Source organism: Ranitomeya imitator, chromosome 3, assembly GCF_032444005.1.
Source record: "Ranitomeya imitator isolate aRanImi1 chromosome 3, aRanImi1.pri, whole genome shotgun sequence".
In the NCBI taxonomy this organism is placed as follows: domain Eukaryota; kingdom Metazoa; phylum Chordata; class Amphibia; order Anura; family Dendrobatidae; genus Ranitomeya; species Ranitomeya imitator.
In genome coordinates this window covers 741,781,275-741,800,192 of record NC_091284.1, presented here as the reverse complement: position 1 = coordinate 741,800,192, position 18,918 = coordinate 741,781,275, and the positions used below count along the sequence as shown (strand labels likewise).

The following is an 18,918-nucleotide window of genomic DNA, read 5'->3' as shown; positions in this document are numbered from 1 at the left end:
CTGGTTACCAGTGAAGACATCGCTGAATCGGCGTCACACACACGCCGATTCAGCGATGTCTGCGGGAGGTCCAGCGACAAAATAAAGTTCTGGACTTTCTGCGCCAACCAGCGATGGCTCAGCATGATCCTGATCGCTGCTGCCTGTCAAACTGAACGATATCGCTAGCCAGGACGCTGCAACATCACGGATCGCTAGCGATATTGTTCAGTGTGACGGTACCTTTACACTATACAGGAGAGAGATTGTGAATGATAACCTTGCCGACTTAGGCTGGAGTCACACTAGCGAATGACATCCGATGTGGGAGCATGTCGGTTGACATCCGAGTGCAGTCCGATGTTTCACACATACCTATAGACTTATATGGGTGCGAGTGAGCCGAGTCTTGCTGACAATCGCAGCATGATGCGATTGTTTTAACATGCTGAATAATAATAGCTGATCTGCACTGCCCCATTCTATAACATTGTGGTGAGCGCTATCCGATAAAACATCACATAGCACTCGACCAGTATACAGCAGTGAGAGCGAGGTCTTACTCAGTGACTCTGGAGATGGAAAATTACTCTGCCATACAAACTGCGCTCCACTGAGAACGCTGATCTGTGATGGCCCCGATACTGACCACCACTGTACTAGGTATGATGATGTAAAATGTTATAGCTGCAGGGCATTATCAAGAGGTTTGTGTGGCCATGCAAATGACATTAGCCCACTTCTTGATGCTTCCGCATTGTTTGAAATGGTGCCAGGATTTTTTTTTTATGAATCAAATCTCAAAATGTTTGAATTCGCATGAAACTGGTAATTCAACTCCACCTCGATCCTCCACGGATCTATCAGCTAATCTACATGCTTAACCATAATAAATGAGCTTTACGAGAAGCCATTTGACATCGGTAAAAATAAGAATAAAACCCATCACTAAGTAATGTAAGGTGGTAGAGCTGTATGACCGTACCACCCAAAAAGTCATCATCACTAACCCCTTTTCAGAACCATACAACATGGCCAGTCACAAAAGGTGGCGTAGAAATCTCTGTACACAGAGCAGCTCTACATAGACAATATCCAGCTTTGTTCTTGAGTCCCGGACTGGTCAGCCTTAATATATTCAGGGCGAGACCCGCAGAGCAGTAATCCTGGTTTTGTACTTCTTATGGTGACTGTACTTCACTTGGGTGGAATGTAACTCTGCAGAATGTACTTCACTCTCAATAGATGTCTGTCGGCACATCGCTTTTAGGTTTACAATATGGACAATGGCTGGCATGAAGAGACTTTCAGAGCAGACGTCATCTCTAGTTGAATTGCACAACATGTGCTAATGCCGGCATTTCTCAGAACAATGGCAGCCGCTACCTTTACGGTAGCACTTCACGTTTCAGTAGTTACCGATCCTTTTATACAGTACAAGCAAAACAAAAAATATTGTTCGTTGTCCTAAAAAAATGGAACTAAAGCTAAAGAAACCTTGATGTTAAACTGTGATGGTCTCATAGGGTGCTTCACGTCAATCACGCTTCCAATACAGCACTGCACCAATAATATATAGGACACTTGCTAATAAGTGGCAAGCTATATAGAAGGATAATTTGGCCACAGTTGGACATTGCTGATGTGTTGCAGATTTTAGGTGCAGATTCTGCTCTTAAAATCTGTAGCTCATTACAGTCCAAACCCTAATCAGACGTGTCAGAATAAAAACGTAACCCAGAGCATGAAATCAGAGACATATCCACAGCAGAATTCACATGCAACAGGTTTTGCTGGAAATTTGCACCAGAAGTGGATTTTTCACTATGCAGGAACTTACCATTCCATATAAAAAATGTGTGTTTTTTAAAGTGATTGCCATTACAGTCCAGAAACCAGAAGGCTGCAGACTGGTGAATCCTCACATCGCTAGTGCTGCGTGCTGCAAGGATTCTCTGGTGCCAACAGCGGTAGCGGAAGGCAAATATGCGATTTCTATACATGCGGTCACATACCAACTAGATGTGCACAGCCTTGATCAAGGCAAGTCTAGTAGGATGGGGCCAGAAGAATGCAAATCACATGACCGCCCGCTGTGCAGTAAGCACAGTAACTAAGCGCAATTGCAGTAAGCGCAATGTGAGGATTTACAAGTCTGCAATCACATGGAGTGACTGCAGATTTGTACACTAGGGCCGGACAACTCCATTAATGCCGCTATATAAATTTGCTTACAAGGGCAGCACCTAAGTATAGGACTGCCACTAATATTATTCACTACCCTAAATAGCTTCCCAATCTCCTAACAGGCCTTGAAGGTTTGTTTTTATCGTAATATGCATGAAAAGTTACATTTTAATACTTCTCTTCTTGCTACATACACATCCTTGTAACCTGACATAATATCACGTGATGTCGGACACGTTACATCATAATGGATATCACAGTTGTTTTTTTTTTCCCTCCAAATATCGCTTAGTTTTCTGATTTATTAGTGATGTGGCCTCCGCTACACCATGACATCTTATATCAACATAGCCCATTGTTTATTAGATTCATACATTGCATAGTGTCAAGCAACGAAAATCTACACATACAAGAAAAATGATATGTTTACTGTCCGAAACAAGAGAAGAAACAAAACCTGACGTCTGAGACAATACGCAGCGCTCCCTCTATTTCTGAGCGACTAGTGGATAATAAATCTACCATGTGTTTTCCTAGAAGCTTCATGCGCTGCGCCCAGAGATGGAAACTAATTGGCTTATTTGTTCTTCTTAGAGCATTCCCTCATTATTCGGACACTATTTTGGTCCGGTAATCTGCCTTCAGGTTTCACCAGCTGAAGACATATGGCAGCTTGTGAGTATTTTCTAATGAAAGCGGACTAAGGGTTTTCACATTTTAATGAGGCATTGTGGCCAAATAATGGCTAGATTAAAAATGGTTGGCCACGAGAGATGAAGTGCCAAGAACAATTCATAAAAATGCTGAATTTATGTCTATCAGATATTGGTGTAAACTAGAGGGAAAACACGTAACCTCCTATGCAAGGTGATACATTTCTCATGTATTGCAATAGCCAAATGTCGCAGTCCATCCATAAAGGCATAGCGCATCTTGCAATTTAGGGTTCATCATGTCCACTTTTCCATTAATTAGCACCAGATGGCTGGAAGGTCAGTGCTCAATGATGGTTTAGAATAACAAACGTTAAGAACAAAGAGCAGATCTTCCCTACATGAAATTAAGGAAAATCATCTGCTGGCTGGAAAAGTCGCTCGGGAGTGAAATAATATTGTGCACGGCACGCAGCCTCGGAAATTGTTATCGGGAAATTAGTTATCCAATTAGTGTGTAAATCAGAAAGTTAAAGAAGTAAATTATACATCTTTTTCCGCTCTGATGTCATGTATACAGAAAAGAGATTCCAACAAAACTTACAGTGAGAAACAATGCCAAATCATATAACGGAAACTTGCTACCGACGCAGGATCCGTAAGTCAAGGAAAGCTCTTACAGCTACACAAAAGAGCTGTCGGATCAATGTCCGTTCGATCAATTGCTCCCAACCTTCCCCATGCACATGAACTCTCAGCTCAGCTGAGCACTCGTGTTTTTAGTAGACAGGGATAAAAGTTATCTTGAAAACAAAAGAATTTAAACTTTATCAAAACTTCATATACATTTCAGCTGCCTGACAGATTTAGTCCTACTGAAATCTGCCGATTAATAATTTTTGCCAAAATTCTGGAGTAGCTGTACAAATCTTTTGCTACTTTTTTTTCTTTTATTTGCTACCAGCCCCTTAACTTTTCGAAAAGTCGAAGGAACTTAGCCGGAAGGTCCATGGACACCCAACAAGGTCATCATAATTTACACCATAAAAGTGGCATAAATGATGGTAGAAATGTACTTTTATCTCCAAATTCATAAAGAGCCAGTCATGACAAATCAGGGCCTTATTGTTTAAGGAACACGTATATGAAACCTTATGAAAGTTGGACTAGTAGGCATGTTTGTGCCATCTCAATAATGCCTCCAAATTTCCACTCAGGGCCAAGCTACTAGGTCCATTTTTGTCTGAGAAAGGGTGGTGGATATAAATGAGAATATATTTTACAGGAACCTAAGAGACAGTTTATGACATACAGTCCTGTGTATTGTGATTGAAATGTCAGAAAATGTGAGGGAGCCCTGGTAGACCTCAGTTAAGTCAATCATGTTCTGTTGGATATGCCAGAGGCTACTACACAGATGTGAACACTGTCTAGGCATCCATAATAAGGTCTTCACTAGTGATGAGCGAGTATACTCGTTGGTCGGGTGGTCTCCGGGTATTTGTCATTGCTCGGAGATTTAGTTTTTGTTGACGCAGCTACATGATTTACAGCTGCTAGCCAGCCTGACTACATGCAGCTTCGGCAAGGAAAACTAAATCTCGGAGCAGTCACAAATACTCGGGGAAAACCCTAGCAACGAGTATACTCGCTCATCACTAGTCTTCACAACTAGATCCCCTGCGCTTCTAGAGAACAGGACTTAGATAATCATGGGATCCTATGGTGATATAGTTTAAATTCAGTTCAGTGTAATAACAGTAGGGTGTCCGTGTCTTGTGGTTGCAATATTGGTCCTAACATGTAGCTGCCATCTACAATGATTAAATTGAACCGACTCATGTGAACACAGACTGAGCCAACGTTTTAACCAAATAGGGACTTTATCAAAGTACCATATATCTGGGCAGAAATTGGTCGGAGGGTCCTGAGCAGTAAGGATCTAGAGATGTCGAGGAGCCATGTCGCGACTACAACTGCACTGCTCAGGACCAACAGACCACTTCCTGCACAGATATAACTTGATAAAAACTCTATTTGACTGAAATGTTGGCTCACTCTGTATTCCCCTGAGTCGGTTCAATTTAATATAGCTACTATCTTCATTTGCAATCATCTGGGCGAAGCTTTCGCTATCAATTTGAAGACTATGTCTTACTTCTGAGCACCTATTAACCACGATCAGAGATAACCTAATTATTCTCTAAAATGAGCTATGATTAAGACGCTTCCTTTTTCGAGGGTCCACACTGTGATATAAAGGAACATGTTTGTACTGGAAAATAGCTTAAAATTTAGCTTGAAGTGTTCTGGAACTGATGTCAATGGTGGAGAGGAACGGTTTCTGTTAATTACACATTTTTATTCGCCAGGATGTATGGATATTGTATGCTCATGCATGATCTCTAGTATCGGACGTACAGAAACATACGTGTATAACCAGAAACCAATACACAAATACCTACTTCCTACAAGACTCAGGATTGATTTGTGATATTCTACAAGTATAATCCATGCTCAGTTATAAATGAAACATTCTTTATAACTGTGTTTTCAGAACTGTGACTATCGGTGATATTACCTATATGACTGTATTTGAATAGTTGTCATTTGGCTGCTCTGGCCTGCGAGTCCCAGTATATTCTCTGGCATCTGGAGCGCCCCGAGATGCTTCCTCTCCGCTCTGCATGTAAACACTGTCCTCGCCATAGAGAAATAGCAGAGACCTCTCTTTTTGAAGAAGTCAGAACAAACATTTTTAGTTAAAGGGATTGTCCAGTCCTGAGTAAAATTTTGGCAAGCACAGTGGTTTATGCACACTGTTCAGATTCAGCTCCACTTGCCAGTTTCAGTGGTCCTCATATGACCACAACTATTCTCACCTCTTTCAATGTCCGTCTAAAAAATAGCATATTGGCCAACATTGGATCCGTGTGCTTTCTGATTTCCACATGAACACCCAATAACTTTGGTTACCTGCAGCGACCACCATATGAATCTTGCAATCTATGGACTTATACACCCAATAGCAGCTGTACAAATCTGAATGCCCTGAGTGGAGACTGCAGGTCGCTAGCATTTTATTAATTCACTTTCCAGAAGCACTCCTTTATCCTCTTGATATACTGCAGTCATCATAACCTATTGCACTGTGCACTTACTGTACAATTGCTTATTTTGTCTTTCTACCCAGCTAATTCTTCTCTTTTCTATTAGGTGGGAAATTAGAATTGGATCGATTATGGTAATGACGCTCTGCTCAGTAACACTCGGATGAGAGAATTGTATCATAGGTACGGAGAAGACGGAGAACTTAATCTTCTCCATCCGAGCGCAGTCCGATGTTTTACAGTCACCCATAAACTTGTATGGGTGCTCATGGTCCCGTTATCACATGCACTTTTTCTAAAGCCAATTCAGCATGAGAGAAAACACAGATCAGCGCTGCCCCACAGTATAACATTGGTCCATGTGTTATCTGATAAAATAACAGATAGCACTCATCCAAGTGTGAGCGAGCTTTCAGGCAGGTCTATTGGGGGGGTATTCAGCATGCAGAGGTTAGTATCTACCAACAGTGGTCCAAGGAACAACCAGTGACAAATGGCTAAAGAACCTATTTCTGGCTATGACAGAAAGGTGTCGGAAAATTTGATATTGCAAGTTGACATACAGTGGGTACGGAAATTATTCAGACCCTTTACATTTTTCATTGTTTGTTTAATTGCAGCCATTTGGTAAACTCAAAAAAGTTCATTTTTTTCTCATTAATGTACACTCTGCACCTCATCTTGACTGAAAAAAAAACAAAAATGTAGACATTTTTGCAAATCTATATATATAATTGCCTAAGGGTTTTTCCGTCTGTCTGTCTGTCTTTCTGTCTGTCTGTCTGTCTGTCCTGGAAATCCCGGCTCTCTGATTGGTCGTGGTCGCCAGGCCTCGACCAATCAGCAACGGGCACAGCGACGATGATGTCATAAAGGACGTAGACATCCCGCGTCTCTGATTGGTCGAGGTCGCCAGGCCTCGACCAATCAGCAACGGGCACAGCGACGATGATGTCATAAAGGACGTAGAAATCCCACGTTTCTGATTCAGCGACGAGCACAGTATCGATGTAGATGTCATAATGGTTGCCATGGCGACGATGATGTCATAAAGGTTGCCTCGACCAATCAGCGACGGGCACAGTCTGCCGCAAATTCTGGAATCATCATTGTCCATATACTACGGGGACATGCATATTCTAGAATACCCGATGCGTTAGAATCGGGCCACAATCTAGTTTTATAAAAAAAGAAAAACTAAAATATCACATGGTCATAAGTATTCAGACCCTTTGCTCAGACACTCATATTTCAGTCACATAATGTCCATTTCCTTGTGATCCTTCTTGAGATGGTTCTACTCCTTCATTTGATTCCAGCTGTGTTTAATTAAACTGATAGGACTTGATTTGGAAAGGCGCACACCTGCCTATATAAGCTCCCACAGCTCACAGTGCATGTCAGACCAAATGAGAATCATGAGGTCAAAGGAACTGGCCAAGGAGCCCAGAGACAGAATTGTGGCAAGGCACAGATCTGGCCAAGGCTAGAACTAAATGTCTGCAGTACGCAAGGTTCCTAAGAGCACCGTGGCCTCCATAATCCTTAAATGGAAGAAATTTGGGACCACCAGAAGTCTTCGTAGACCTGGCCGTCCAGCCAAACTGAGCAATCGTGGGAGAAGAACCTTGGTGAGAGGTAAAGAATAACCCCAAGATCCCTGTGGCTGAGCTCCAGAGATGCAGTAGCAGACTTGGCCGAAGGTTCACCTTCCAACAAGACAATGACACTAAGCACACAGCTAAAATAACAAAGGAGTGGTTTCAGAACAAATCTGTGACCATTCTTGACTAGCCGAGCCAGAGCCTGGACCTAAACCCAATTGAGCATCTCTGGAGAGACCTGAAAATGGCTGCCCACTAACGTTCACCATCCCAACCTGACGGAACTGGAGAAGATCTGCAAGGAAGAATGGTAGAGGATCCCCAATACGAGGTGTGAAAAACTTGTTGCATCATTCCCAGGAAGACTCATGGCTGTACTAGCTCAAAAGGTGCTTCTATTCAATACTGAGCAAAGGGTCTGAATACTTATGATCATGTGATATTTCAGTTTTTCTTTTTTTAATAAATTTGAAAAAATTACTAAATTTCTATTTTTTTCAGTCAAGATGGGGTGCAGAGTGTACATTAATGAGAAAAAATTAACTTTTTTGAATTTACCTAATGCCTGCAATGAAACACAGTGAAAAATTTAAAGGGATATAAATACTTTCCGTACCCAGTGTACGTGGGGCTGCAGCCACAGACAAGTTAGTATCCATGCTGACCCCTGCCCACCGCCAAATGCACCTACTATGATCATGGAGAAATGGAAGAAGGTGGTCAGGTCTGAATAAATACATTTATTGAGTGGTTGACAAGGGGTGAGTGTCACTTACCAGGAAAACAAATAGAACCATTATGCAATGGAAGATGGTACTAAGATGGGAAAAAGTAAAGCCAGATGCTCTGGACAATGTTATGCTGGTAATCCTGGTAATTATATGAATGTGACATGTACTAGCTACTCAATCATTGTCAGAAACTAAGTACAAATTGTTAGGGAATAGTTTGCGCAACAGAGATTAATGGGGTTGTCTACTACTAGGACAATCCCTTCTTGATCTAAATGTTTGGCCCAGATAAAATAATAACGCTTATACTCACCTCCCGTGCCAGCGCCGTTCCGGCAGTGTTGGCTCTCGCAATCCCGGGGCTAACATGTGATTGTATGATACATGAGCCTGGCGCCCAATCAGTGCTGGCGTCACTGTCCCGGGTTTCTGTCAAATTGAACATGAAGAGGAAGTCCGAGAACAGATGCAGCCCAGGATTCCTCTTCATGTTCAATCAGTACGAAGGCGGGGACAGTGATGTCAGAGCTAATTGGGCGCCAGCGTCATGTGTCATAATAACCGCATGAAAGCCTCAGGACCACGACTGCCAACACCGCTGGAACAGCGCCGGCATAAGAGATAAGTATAGGCTTTTTTATTTTATTGGGGCCAAACATTTAAATCAAGAAGGGGTTGTCCTAGAAGTGGACAACCCCTTTAAGGTATTGGCATGTTCTCCAAATTCTCCAAATCACAATCATATTGAGAATGTAGGGATTAGGGATGTGCCGTAAAAATAAGTGTGATCCATGAGGCCGCTCATCGCAATAGTTTAAAGGGAACCTCTCAGGTGGGATAATGCTAGTAACCTGCAGAAATAGCATTAATCTGTAGGCTACTAGAGTTAGGAAGGTGCCTGGCCGCAGTACACGGGAGAAAATGGACTTTATTTCATCTGAGAGAAGCTGGCTTTCAGTTACCGAGGCCTGCTTCAGTAACCACTCAGTGAGGGGCGGCCATAAGCGCACCCCGGCACTGACTGGTGGCTCTGCACTGATGACTGCCGGCCCGCACACCTTCCTGATGACTGCCGGCCCACACACCTTCTTGATGCACTGCCGGCCCACACACCTTCCTGATGACTGCCAGCCCGCACACCTTCCTGATGACTGCCAGCCCGCACACCTTCCTGATGACTGCCGGCCCGCACACGTTCCTTATGCACTGCTGGCCCGCACACCTTCCTGATGACTGCCGGCCCGCACAGCTTCCTGATGCACTGACGGCCCACACACCTTCCTGATGCACTGCCGGCCCGAACACCTTCCTGATGACTGCCGGCCGGCTCACGTTCCTGATGCACTGCTGGCCCGCACACCTTCCTGATGACTGCCTGCCCGCACACCTTCCTGATGACTGCCGCCCCGCACACCTTCTTGATGCACTGCCGGCCCGCACACATTCCTGATGACTGCCAGCCCGCACGCCTTCCTGATGACTGCCGACCCGCACACCTTCCTGATGCACTGCCGGCCCGCACACCTTCCTGATGACTGCCAGCCTGCTCACCTTCCTGATGACTGCCGGCCCGTACACCTTCCTGATGACTGCCGGCCCGCACAGCTTCCTGATGCACTGATGGCCCGCACACCTTCCTGATGCACTGCCGGCCTGCACACCTTCCTGATGCACTGCCGGCCCGCACGCCTTCCTGATGCGCTGCCAGCCCGCACACCTTCCTGATGACTGCCGGCCCGCACACCTTCCTGATGACTGCCGGCCCGCACACCTTCCTGATGCACTGCCGTCCCGCACACCTTCCTGTTGACTGCCGGCCCACACACCTTCCTGATGCACTGTCGGCCCGCACACCTTCCTGATGCACTGTCGGCCCGCACACCTTCCTGATGACTGCCGGCCCGCACATCTTCCTGATGACTGCCGGCTCACAAACCTTCCTGATGCAATGCCGGCCCGCACACCTTCCTGATGACTGCCGGCCCGCACATCTTCCTGATGACTGCAGGCCCGCACATCTTCCTGATGACTGCCGGCCCACAAACCTTCCTGATGCAATGCCGGCCCGCACACCTTCCTGATGCTACCTTATATCTGTAGGTTATCTGCGTTATCCGACCTGGCAGGTTCCGTTTAAGGATGTGCTGATTTGTGGCGTCCGTGCCTCAGTGGGTCAGAGCTACTTACCGGAGCACGAGGGGAACCTACGCAATATTATGTTATGGCTGATTGGTGTACAACTAGGAAACAAAACAGAATATGGCGTTTTATCCTCATCACTTTGTGAGTGGAAACATGAGCTCACTGCTTGTGGCTGATACTGTCAGACATGTGCTAGAACATCTGCCCTGAGGAATAACACATTATCACTCCTTACAGATCCCCTGATGGGAATCTCCAAACATTGTCATCACCAGCCAGGGTGGTCCTGCTTCCCTCTATACCTACTGACTAGTTCATTAACAGTGGGATAGAAAAAGAATGCGCCAGTGTTTATCCTCCCTGTGTACCCTGAGTGTTTTATGTCTGATGGTCGCCTGTGATTGGACGCTGGCAGGAGGTGCTATCAATCACGGGTGCGTTGTGGTCCCTTACCAGTCATTATGTACAATAAATAAACAATCCGCTAAGTAGTATTTATAGGCTGTGGCGCTGTCTCTGTGCTAGATAACTGTGATGTATGTCACAGGGCAGTCATAAAATCCTGCAACCTCCAGGCTGTACACAAAACACCATGCAAGCACTTACACAGACATCCCTGTAGGCACACTTTACAAGGCTGTTTCAGGGGACTTAGATAAGTGGGCTGTAAATGCTATTACAGTTCCCTCATAGTCAAACATATGATCCGAGAATAATGTATATAATGACCAAAAAGTTACATGTTCAATGTTTCATAAGAACGCTTTGTTTTGAACAATATACAAAACGTTATAATCTAGGAGCCTCGATGACAAAAGAAGTATCGTCCAACTTTGCAGGCTTGGACTGGCCCACAGGAGAGCAGGAGAATGCTCAGGTGGGCCACCACCATCTTATATAATCAGTACTTGGCACTATATGCATGAATCACTATGTACAGAGAAAGGCGACATCTTATTCATATAACAATCTGCCCAGTTCATGGTTATATAAATTTGTGATTGAGGATAATGTCACATTTGCATAAAGCTGAAAAGTGGGGCCCTGAAGTTGGTTACTGGGGGGCTTGGCACCTAAGTCTGACACTGGGTCCAAGTCATGCCAGAATATGACACTGAAGGGGACTCAGGTTTCAGGTCATTGTCAGCCTTGTTACCCATGTTTCTTGGTTTTCAAGCTAGAGGTGGCATAGAAGAGGCCCAAAGTGCTGTCATCAGATACATCAGCCATAGGGGTGGGAGACAAGGGAACTGTGCTTTATACTATAGTCATGATTTATTTTTCCTGCTTATACAGCGCCAATATATTCAGCAGTGCTATGGAAATTGATCACTTTGAGAGAACATGGAAAATGCTACTAATATTTTATTAGCGAGTACCTCAGCCTTCTCGAATCATTTTGTATGTGTTGGAGCAATCTCGTCATAGGCGTTCGATAACTGACAACTCCTTATTCCATTTTTCCTCAAATATACACTATTTGATATAGGCGCTGGTTTCATTCTCTTGACCCTTTTGTTGCATGAAAGGTATTGTTCTGGGATTTTGGCCCTAAGGTTGGGAATGTTCCTATATACGCTATATACTATGTATATATATAGGAACATTCTCGACCTTGGGGCCAAAATCCCAGAACAATACCTTTCATGCAACAAAAGGGTCAAGAGAATCAAACCAGCTCCTATATCAAATAGTGTATATTTGAGGAAAAATGGAATAAGGAATTGTATATATTGAATACACACATATATATACGGTATATATATATACCGTATATATATATATATATATATATATATATATATACACATATATATATATATGTATTCAATATATACAATTCCTTATTCCATTTTATATATATATTCAATATTAATATTGGCTACATACAGTTTGTATGCAGCGAATCAGAAGTTGTCTAATGGCCCGGATTTGACTGGGGGGTATTGCAATCTACTGACATCTTGGTCAGTGGTTTTAGAAATTAAATTCAGGGTCAGAAAAACAAGTTTAAGTTCTGGCCTGAGTAACATTTCCATGTATGACACGTGACCACTGAGGCAATAGCTGACACGTAAAAGATGGGTGTGACGTCATTGATGCGGGACCATTGAGGATCACTGGAGAGGTGGTGCTGGAGTGGAAAAAGTATGGAACAGGTAAGCAAAGACATTATTTTAGAAAAATTCCTTGATGCTGGACAATTTATAGAAAATCCTGCCATTTAAAGGGAACCTGTCACCCCCAAAATCGAAGGTGAGCTAAGCCCACTAGCATCAGGGGCTTATCTACAGCATTCTGTAACGCTCTAGATAAGCCCCCGATGTATCCTGAAAGATGAGAAAAAGAGGTTAGATTATACTCACCTAGGGGCGGTCCCGCTGCGGTCCGGTCCGATGGGTGTCGCGGTCCGGGCCTCCCATCTTCTTACGATGACGTCCTCTTCTTGTATTCATGCTCTGGCGCAGGCGTACTTTATATGCCCTGTTGAGGGCAGAGCAAAGTACTGCAGTGCGCAGGTGCCGGGAAAGGTCAGAGAGGCCCAGCACCTGCGCACTGGAGTACTTTGCTCTGCCCTCAACAGGACAAAGTACGCCTGTGCCGGAGCCACAGCGTGAAGACAAGAAGAGGACGTCATCGTAAGAAGATGGGAGGTCCCAGACCGGACCGCGACACCCATCGGACCAGACCGCAGCGGGAACGCCCCTGGGTGAGTATAATCTACAACATTACGATTACAGAATGCTGTAGATAAGCCCCCGATGTATCCTGAAAGATGAGAAAAAGAGGTTAGATTATACTCACCCAGGGGCGGTCCCGGTGAGGTCCGGTCCGATGGGTGTCGCGGTCCGGTCCGGGGCCTCCCATCTTCTTACGATGACGTCCACCTCTTGTCTTCACACTCCGGCGCAGGCGTACTTTGTCTGACCTGTTGAGGGCAGAGCAAAGTACTGCAGTGCGCAGGCGCCGGGAAAGGTCAGAGAGGCCTGGCACCTGCGCACTGCAGTACTTTGCTCTGCCCTCAACAGGTCAGACAAAATACGTCTGCGCTGGAGCCGCAGCAGTGTGAAGACAAGAAGAGGACGTCATTGTATGAAGATGGGAGGTGCTGGACCGGACCGCGACGCCCATCGGACCGGACCACAGCGGGAACGCCCCTGGGTGAGTATAATCTACAGCATTACGATTACAGAATGCTGTAGATAAGCCCCTGATGCTGGAGGGCTTAGCACACCTTCGATTTGGGGGGTGACAGGTTCCCTTTAAGCTCCTTAAAGGCTTCCTTAAAGAGGACCTCTTGCATGGCATAAATTTGTATTTATGCTCTTCTGAATCTGAATAGGGAAAATAGGGTCGTAGCTCAGGAGCGGAAAAGTACAGGAACAAAAAACAAACAATGGCAGATTCAAGAGGAAAGCAGCATTTCCATCAGGTAAAAAACCATATTTATGGCAAGTGACAAGATTAACATTGACCCTATAGATCTAAATGAACAAAGCAATAATATAGCATAAAAGACCACAAGATGAAGCACGGTGGCTCAGTGGTTAGCACTACTGCGATGGGGTCGTAGGTTCAAATCCCACCAAGGACAACATCTACAAGGAGTTTGTATGTTCTCGCCATGTTTGTGTGGGTTTCCTCCAGGTTTTCTGATTTCCTCCCACACTCCGAAGACAAATTAATATTAAATTTAGATTGTGAGCCCCAATGGGGACAGCGATGATAATGTGTGTAAAGTGCTGTGGAATATGATAGAGCTATATAAGCAAAGCATAATCATAATAATGAAGCATATGACATCACTTGCTATATAAGAAAACACAGTTACACACAATTTGGGGGTGAAATGTATGAGCCCCTTTAGTTATCATCAATGAAGTTCTTCAGTCTGGCATTCCCAAGGATGAGCAGAAGAAGAGGCATTAACACTCAAAGCTCCTAAAGTCCCACAAAAGTGTTACATGTAGTAAACTGAACAGCAGACGTCACCCCTTCACTACACGTACAGCCACCAGGGACAGTCAGGCATGGAGCTCAGTGCATCGGCTCCAGTGAGCGGCAGTAATGCCCTGTGGTTCCCTAGTGATGCTGCCTGCTACAGGTGGAGAGGGATTTACATTGCTGACTTGTATTAATCCGGAAAAATGCATCACTCCTCATACACAAGAGAGCTGTAATATAAATAATGCAGGATCAACCGTCCACCCCAGAGGCTGAGATCAGGACGGGGGGCTCCATCCTGCCACCACAAACAGGCGAATACAGTGCCACATTCTTTACTGCTGGCACATGGGGGCTGCACGTCCCTGGGCATGCACAGCCGTGACTGATGACACAAATATTAATGACTTCAACGGTGGCAGATAAGCAGCAATGAAACGAATGCAGAAGTCAGCGGATCGGCAGATCACAGATTATACGAGCAGCTGGCACAGCGGGCATGGACTGTGCAGTATAAATACTGTATCTCAGAGAGAACGTCCACATGGAGATATATATCACCTACAGGCAGGAGAAAAATAAGTACACCCTATTTGAAGTTTATGCTTTCAAGAATCAAAACTTTAAAAAAAAACCCACCTGGACCTTAGAAGGTCTCCAATCTAGGTAAATGTACAACAGCACGTAATAAATGACAGCGGGTCACTATTTATTTACCAACAAGGTCAACATGCAGAAGCAGCAAAAGAAAAATTAAGTACACCCCATAAATCTATGGTCTGTAGAAACATCTTTAGCAGCGACTAACTTGACGTAATCATTTTCCGTCTGACCTCTTGGCCCGCTCTTCTTTACAGCATTGTTTAAGTTCAGTCGTTTCCACACATTTCTTAAAGGGGTTTTCCAGTCAAAATCGGTAAGTCTGTAGTCACCCTGTATGACTGCAGACTTATGAATTCCCCCAGAGCACGCACTATGAGCTGCGAGGATTCGCCCGTCTCAGGCCCAGGAACGGAGGGTATTCATGAGTTATACATACTCCCGGGCAGAGGGCGCGATCTCGCTCCATACACTTGTACGCACGGGGTGCGTCACTAGACGGAGCACGGCCTTGCTCACTAAAAGTGTATGGAAGCGAGGCCAACATATGTCTGATATACAATTCACACGTACCCTCCGGTCCCGGGTCTGAAACCAGCGAATCCCCACAGCGCACAGTGCACTGGGGGGGATTCATAAGTCTGCAGTCACACAGAGTGACACACAGAGCGTTTTGGAGCGGACAACCCCTGTAAGGTCCTTCCACAGCAGTGATTCCCATACCCTGTCCTCATGGCCACCTAACACCTCATGTTTTCAGGCTTTCCTTAGGATCGCACAGGTGAGAGAACCTGTGATAGTTTCTGATGCTTTGGTAATAATTCCATCCCCTGGGCAATACTAAGGAAACCCAGGAATCATGAGGTGTTGGGGGTCGCGAGGACTGGAGTTTGGGAAACACCGGTCTACAGCTTGTCAATTAAGTTCAGGCCTGGACTTGTCCTGGATCACTCCAACACCTTCTGTCGGTTTCAGCCATGCTGATGAAGATTTGCTGGTGTGGATGTGATTATTGCCCTGTTGTACGACCCAATTTTGGTTAAACCCATTCTGTCACCCCAAAAATCGTATATGAGCTAAGCCCACCGTCATCAGGGGCTTATCTACAGCATTCTGTAATGCTGTAGATAAGCCCCCGATATAACCTGGAAGATGAGAAAAAGAGGTTAGAGTATACTCACCCAGGGACGGTCCCGTATCGCTTCGGGTCCGATGGACGTCGCGGTCCAGGTCCGACGCCTCCCATCTTCTTACGATGACGTCCTCTTCTTGTCTTCCTGCTGCAGCGTACTTTGCCTCTTTGACCTTTCCTGGCGCCTGCGCACTGCAGTACTTTGCTCTGCCCTCAACAGGGCAGACAAAGTACGCCTGCGCCAGAGCCACAGCAGGAAGACAAGAAGAGGACGTCATCGTAAGAAGATGGGAGGCCCCGGACCTGACCGCGACACCTATCGGACCGGACTGCACCGGGACCGCCCCTGGGTGAGTATAATCTAACCTGTTTTTCTTACCTTTCAGGTTACATCGGGGGCTTATCTACAGCATTACAGAATGCTGTAGATAAGCCCCTAATAACGGTGGCCTTAACTCATACACGATTTTTGGGGTGACAGATTCCCTTTAAATGGTCTCACATTTGAGGTGCCCAACTCCTGTGGCTACAGAACAAGGTGAAATCATCACCCCTCTACCACCAAGCTTGACAATTGGTATGAGGTGTTTGTGCTTTGTAAGAGGGGTTGACCACTACTTGGAGAACCCCTTCTTGATGAAAATGTTTGGCCCCAATAAAATAATAAAGCCTATACTCACCTCCCGTGCCGGAGACATTCCCGTGGTGTCGGCACTGGCTCTCCTGGGGCTCCAGTGCTTTAGTGACACGTGACGCCACTGCCCAATCAGTGCTGACGTCACTGTCCCTCATGTGGAAAAATCAAACATTAAGAGGAAGTCCGGGCTACAGCTGATTGGGCGCTGGCATCACGTGTGACACCAGCACCGGATCCCTGGGAAAGACAATGCTGACACTGCAGGACCGGCGCCGACACGGGAGGCCAAGCCTGGGGTATGAGAAGAAGTTGTCCAAGTAGTGAACAACTTCTTTAAGTTATGTCAAACATAGAGGAGCAGGACATAGTAGCCAAACATCTCCACTTTGGTCTCATCTGTCCAAGAGACATTCCAGAAGTCTTGGAGCTTGTTCAGAAGCAACTTTGCAAACTTGAGCCAAGCTGCCATATTGTTTTAGAAGGCAGAGGTTTTCTCCAGGCAACACTTCCAAACAAGTCACACTTGTTCAGTCTTCTAAATGTGCTATAATAAACTTGGAAGGTTTACAACTAAGGTCCTAGACTCTGAAATGTAGCTGTCTATAATTTTTTGCAATTTTTCTGACCTTGGGGTGAGTTTGCTGGGAAGGTCCACCAGGTTATGATGCCCCAACACCCCCACCGTCCCCCCAACACACTCACTGTGGCTCCTGATTCTCTGCTGAGCTGTCTATGCTGCCAGTCCCGTGACAGGAAGGTCCTTCAGTCTGTACCACGACTGATCAAGGAGTAGGGATCTGATTATTCTTTGGTCTGCCATTGTATGGTGGCTCAGTGGTTAGCACTGATGCTTTGTCAGCGCTGGGGTCCTGGGTTCAAATCCCACCAAGGACAACATCTGGCAAGAGATAATATGTTCTCCTCATGTTTGTGTGGGTTTCCTCCCACACTCCAAAGATATAATGTTATGGAATCTAGATTGTGAGCCCCAATGGGGACAGTGATGATATCTGTACAGTGCTGTGGAATTAATGGCGCTATATCACCAAAGCATGATAAAGAAATAATATTCAGCTGTAATTGAACCTGATGACACACATACGGTTAAAGTAGGGCACACCCCGACTTACTGGGACAGCAGGACTGCTCCCCAAATTTGAAAACCTTGCACTACCTGACCCATTTGTTCTCTCCTCCGGTCTGTGACCGTGGATACAGAGACGTGCACCTACCTAAAGTTATCCGTAATCCAGTAAAAGGGCAATAAGGGACAATAATAAATGAGCCCTACATGTCACCAGCGTGCAGTGCCCGCCATGTGCCCACTCTTGTGCCAATCATCACTATACACACAGGAGATATATATATATACACACATAGGACACTACATATAGCAGTATACAGGTGTCCCCACACATCTGTATGTCACAGCTGACACCTGCCCATCACTGGGCTCTGCTGCCCCCACAGTGCACAGATGTGGGGGTCCCACAGCACGTACCCGCCGGTCTCTGCTCCCGAGTCCTCGCAGTCATCCTCTGCAGTCTTCTCCATGTCAGGGATCAGGGAGCCATGGCTGATGTGCGGCTGCTGTGTCTCTCCAGTCCCCAGACCTCCCCGGCTGAGCCCCCGGAGTCTCTCCTGCCCGGGTCTCTCCGCCTTCCGACCTTCTCTCCTTTCTTCTCCTTCTCCAGGATGCAGCCGCCCCTAGCAGCCCGCGGCCCCGCCTCCCCCCATCCTTTGTATCGGCCAGTGAATGAGCTCGCCTGTCTCCATCCTCTGTCATCAGCAGCAGCTACCACTATATACCCAGCCAGGGGGGCTCTCGGGGCGTTACTCTCACAGAGGTGCTTGTGATGAAGAGACCTTGCGAACCTGTGAGAAACTTGTGGGAAACTTGTGGGTCTACACCAGACACAGGCTCACTGCAGGAATAACTGAACTTGTGCCATTCATTGCCCAGTGCCAGTCATTGCCAGGAGGTGCCCTAACTGGTGCCAGTCATTGCCAGGAGGTCCTTACCTGGCGCCAATCATTGCCAGGAGGAGCCTTACCGCGTGCCAATCATTGCCAGGAGGAACCTTACGTCATGGCAATCTTTGCCAGGAGGAGCCTTACCTGGTGTCATTCATTGCCAGGAGGATCCTTACCTGGTGCCAATCATTGCCAGAAGGAGCCTTACCTGGTGCCAATCATTG

The 18,918-nt window shown here is 45.9% G+C and overlaps 1 protein-coding gene across 2 annotated transcripts in view; it reads right to left on the bottom strand.

Annotated features, from left to right (window-relative positions):
- FAM124A (family with sequence similarity 124 member A) overlaps positions 1-18,464 on the bottom strand; it is a 96,115-nt gene extending 77,651 nt beyond the window's left edge. The window contains exon 1 of one of the 2 annotated variants that reach the window (XM_069758881.1): positions 18,222-18,464. In XM_069758881.1, the coding sequence (XP_069614982.1) occupies positions 18,222-18,274 (53 nt within the window). In that variant the 5' untranslated portion in view covers positions 18,275-18,464. The remainder of the gene's footprint in view (positions 1-18,221) is intronic. The other variant, XM_069758882.1, reaches the window with a different exon arrangement.
- Between the last annotated feature and the right edge of the window lie 454 nt (positions 18,465-18,918).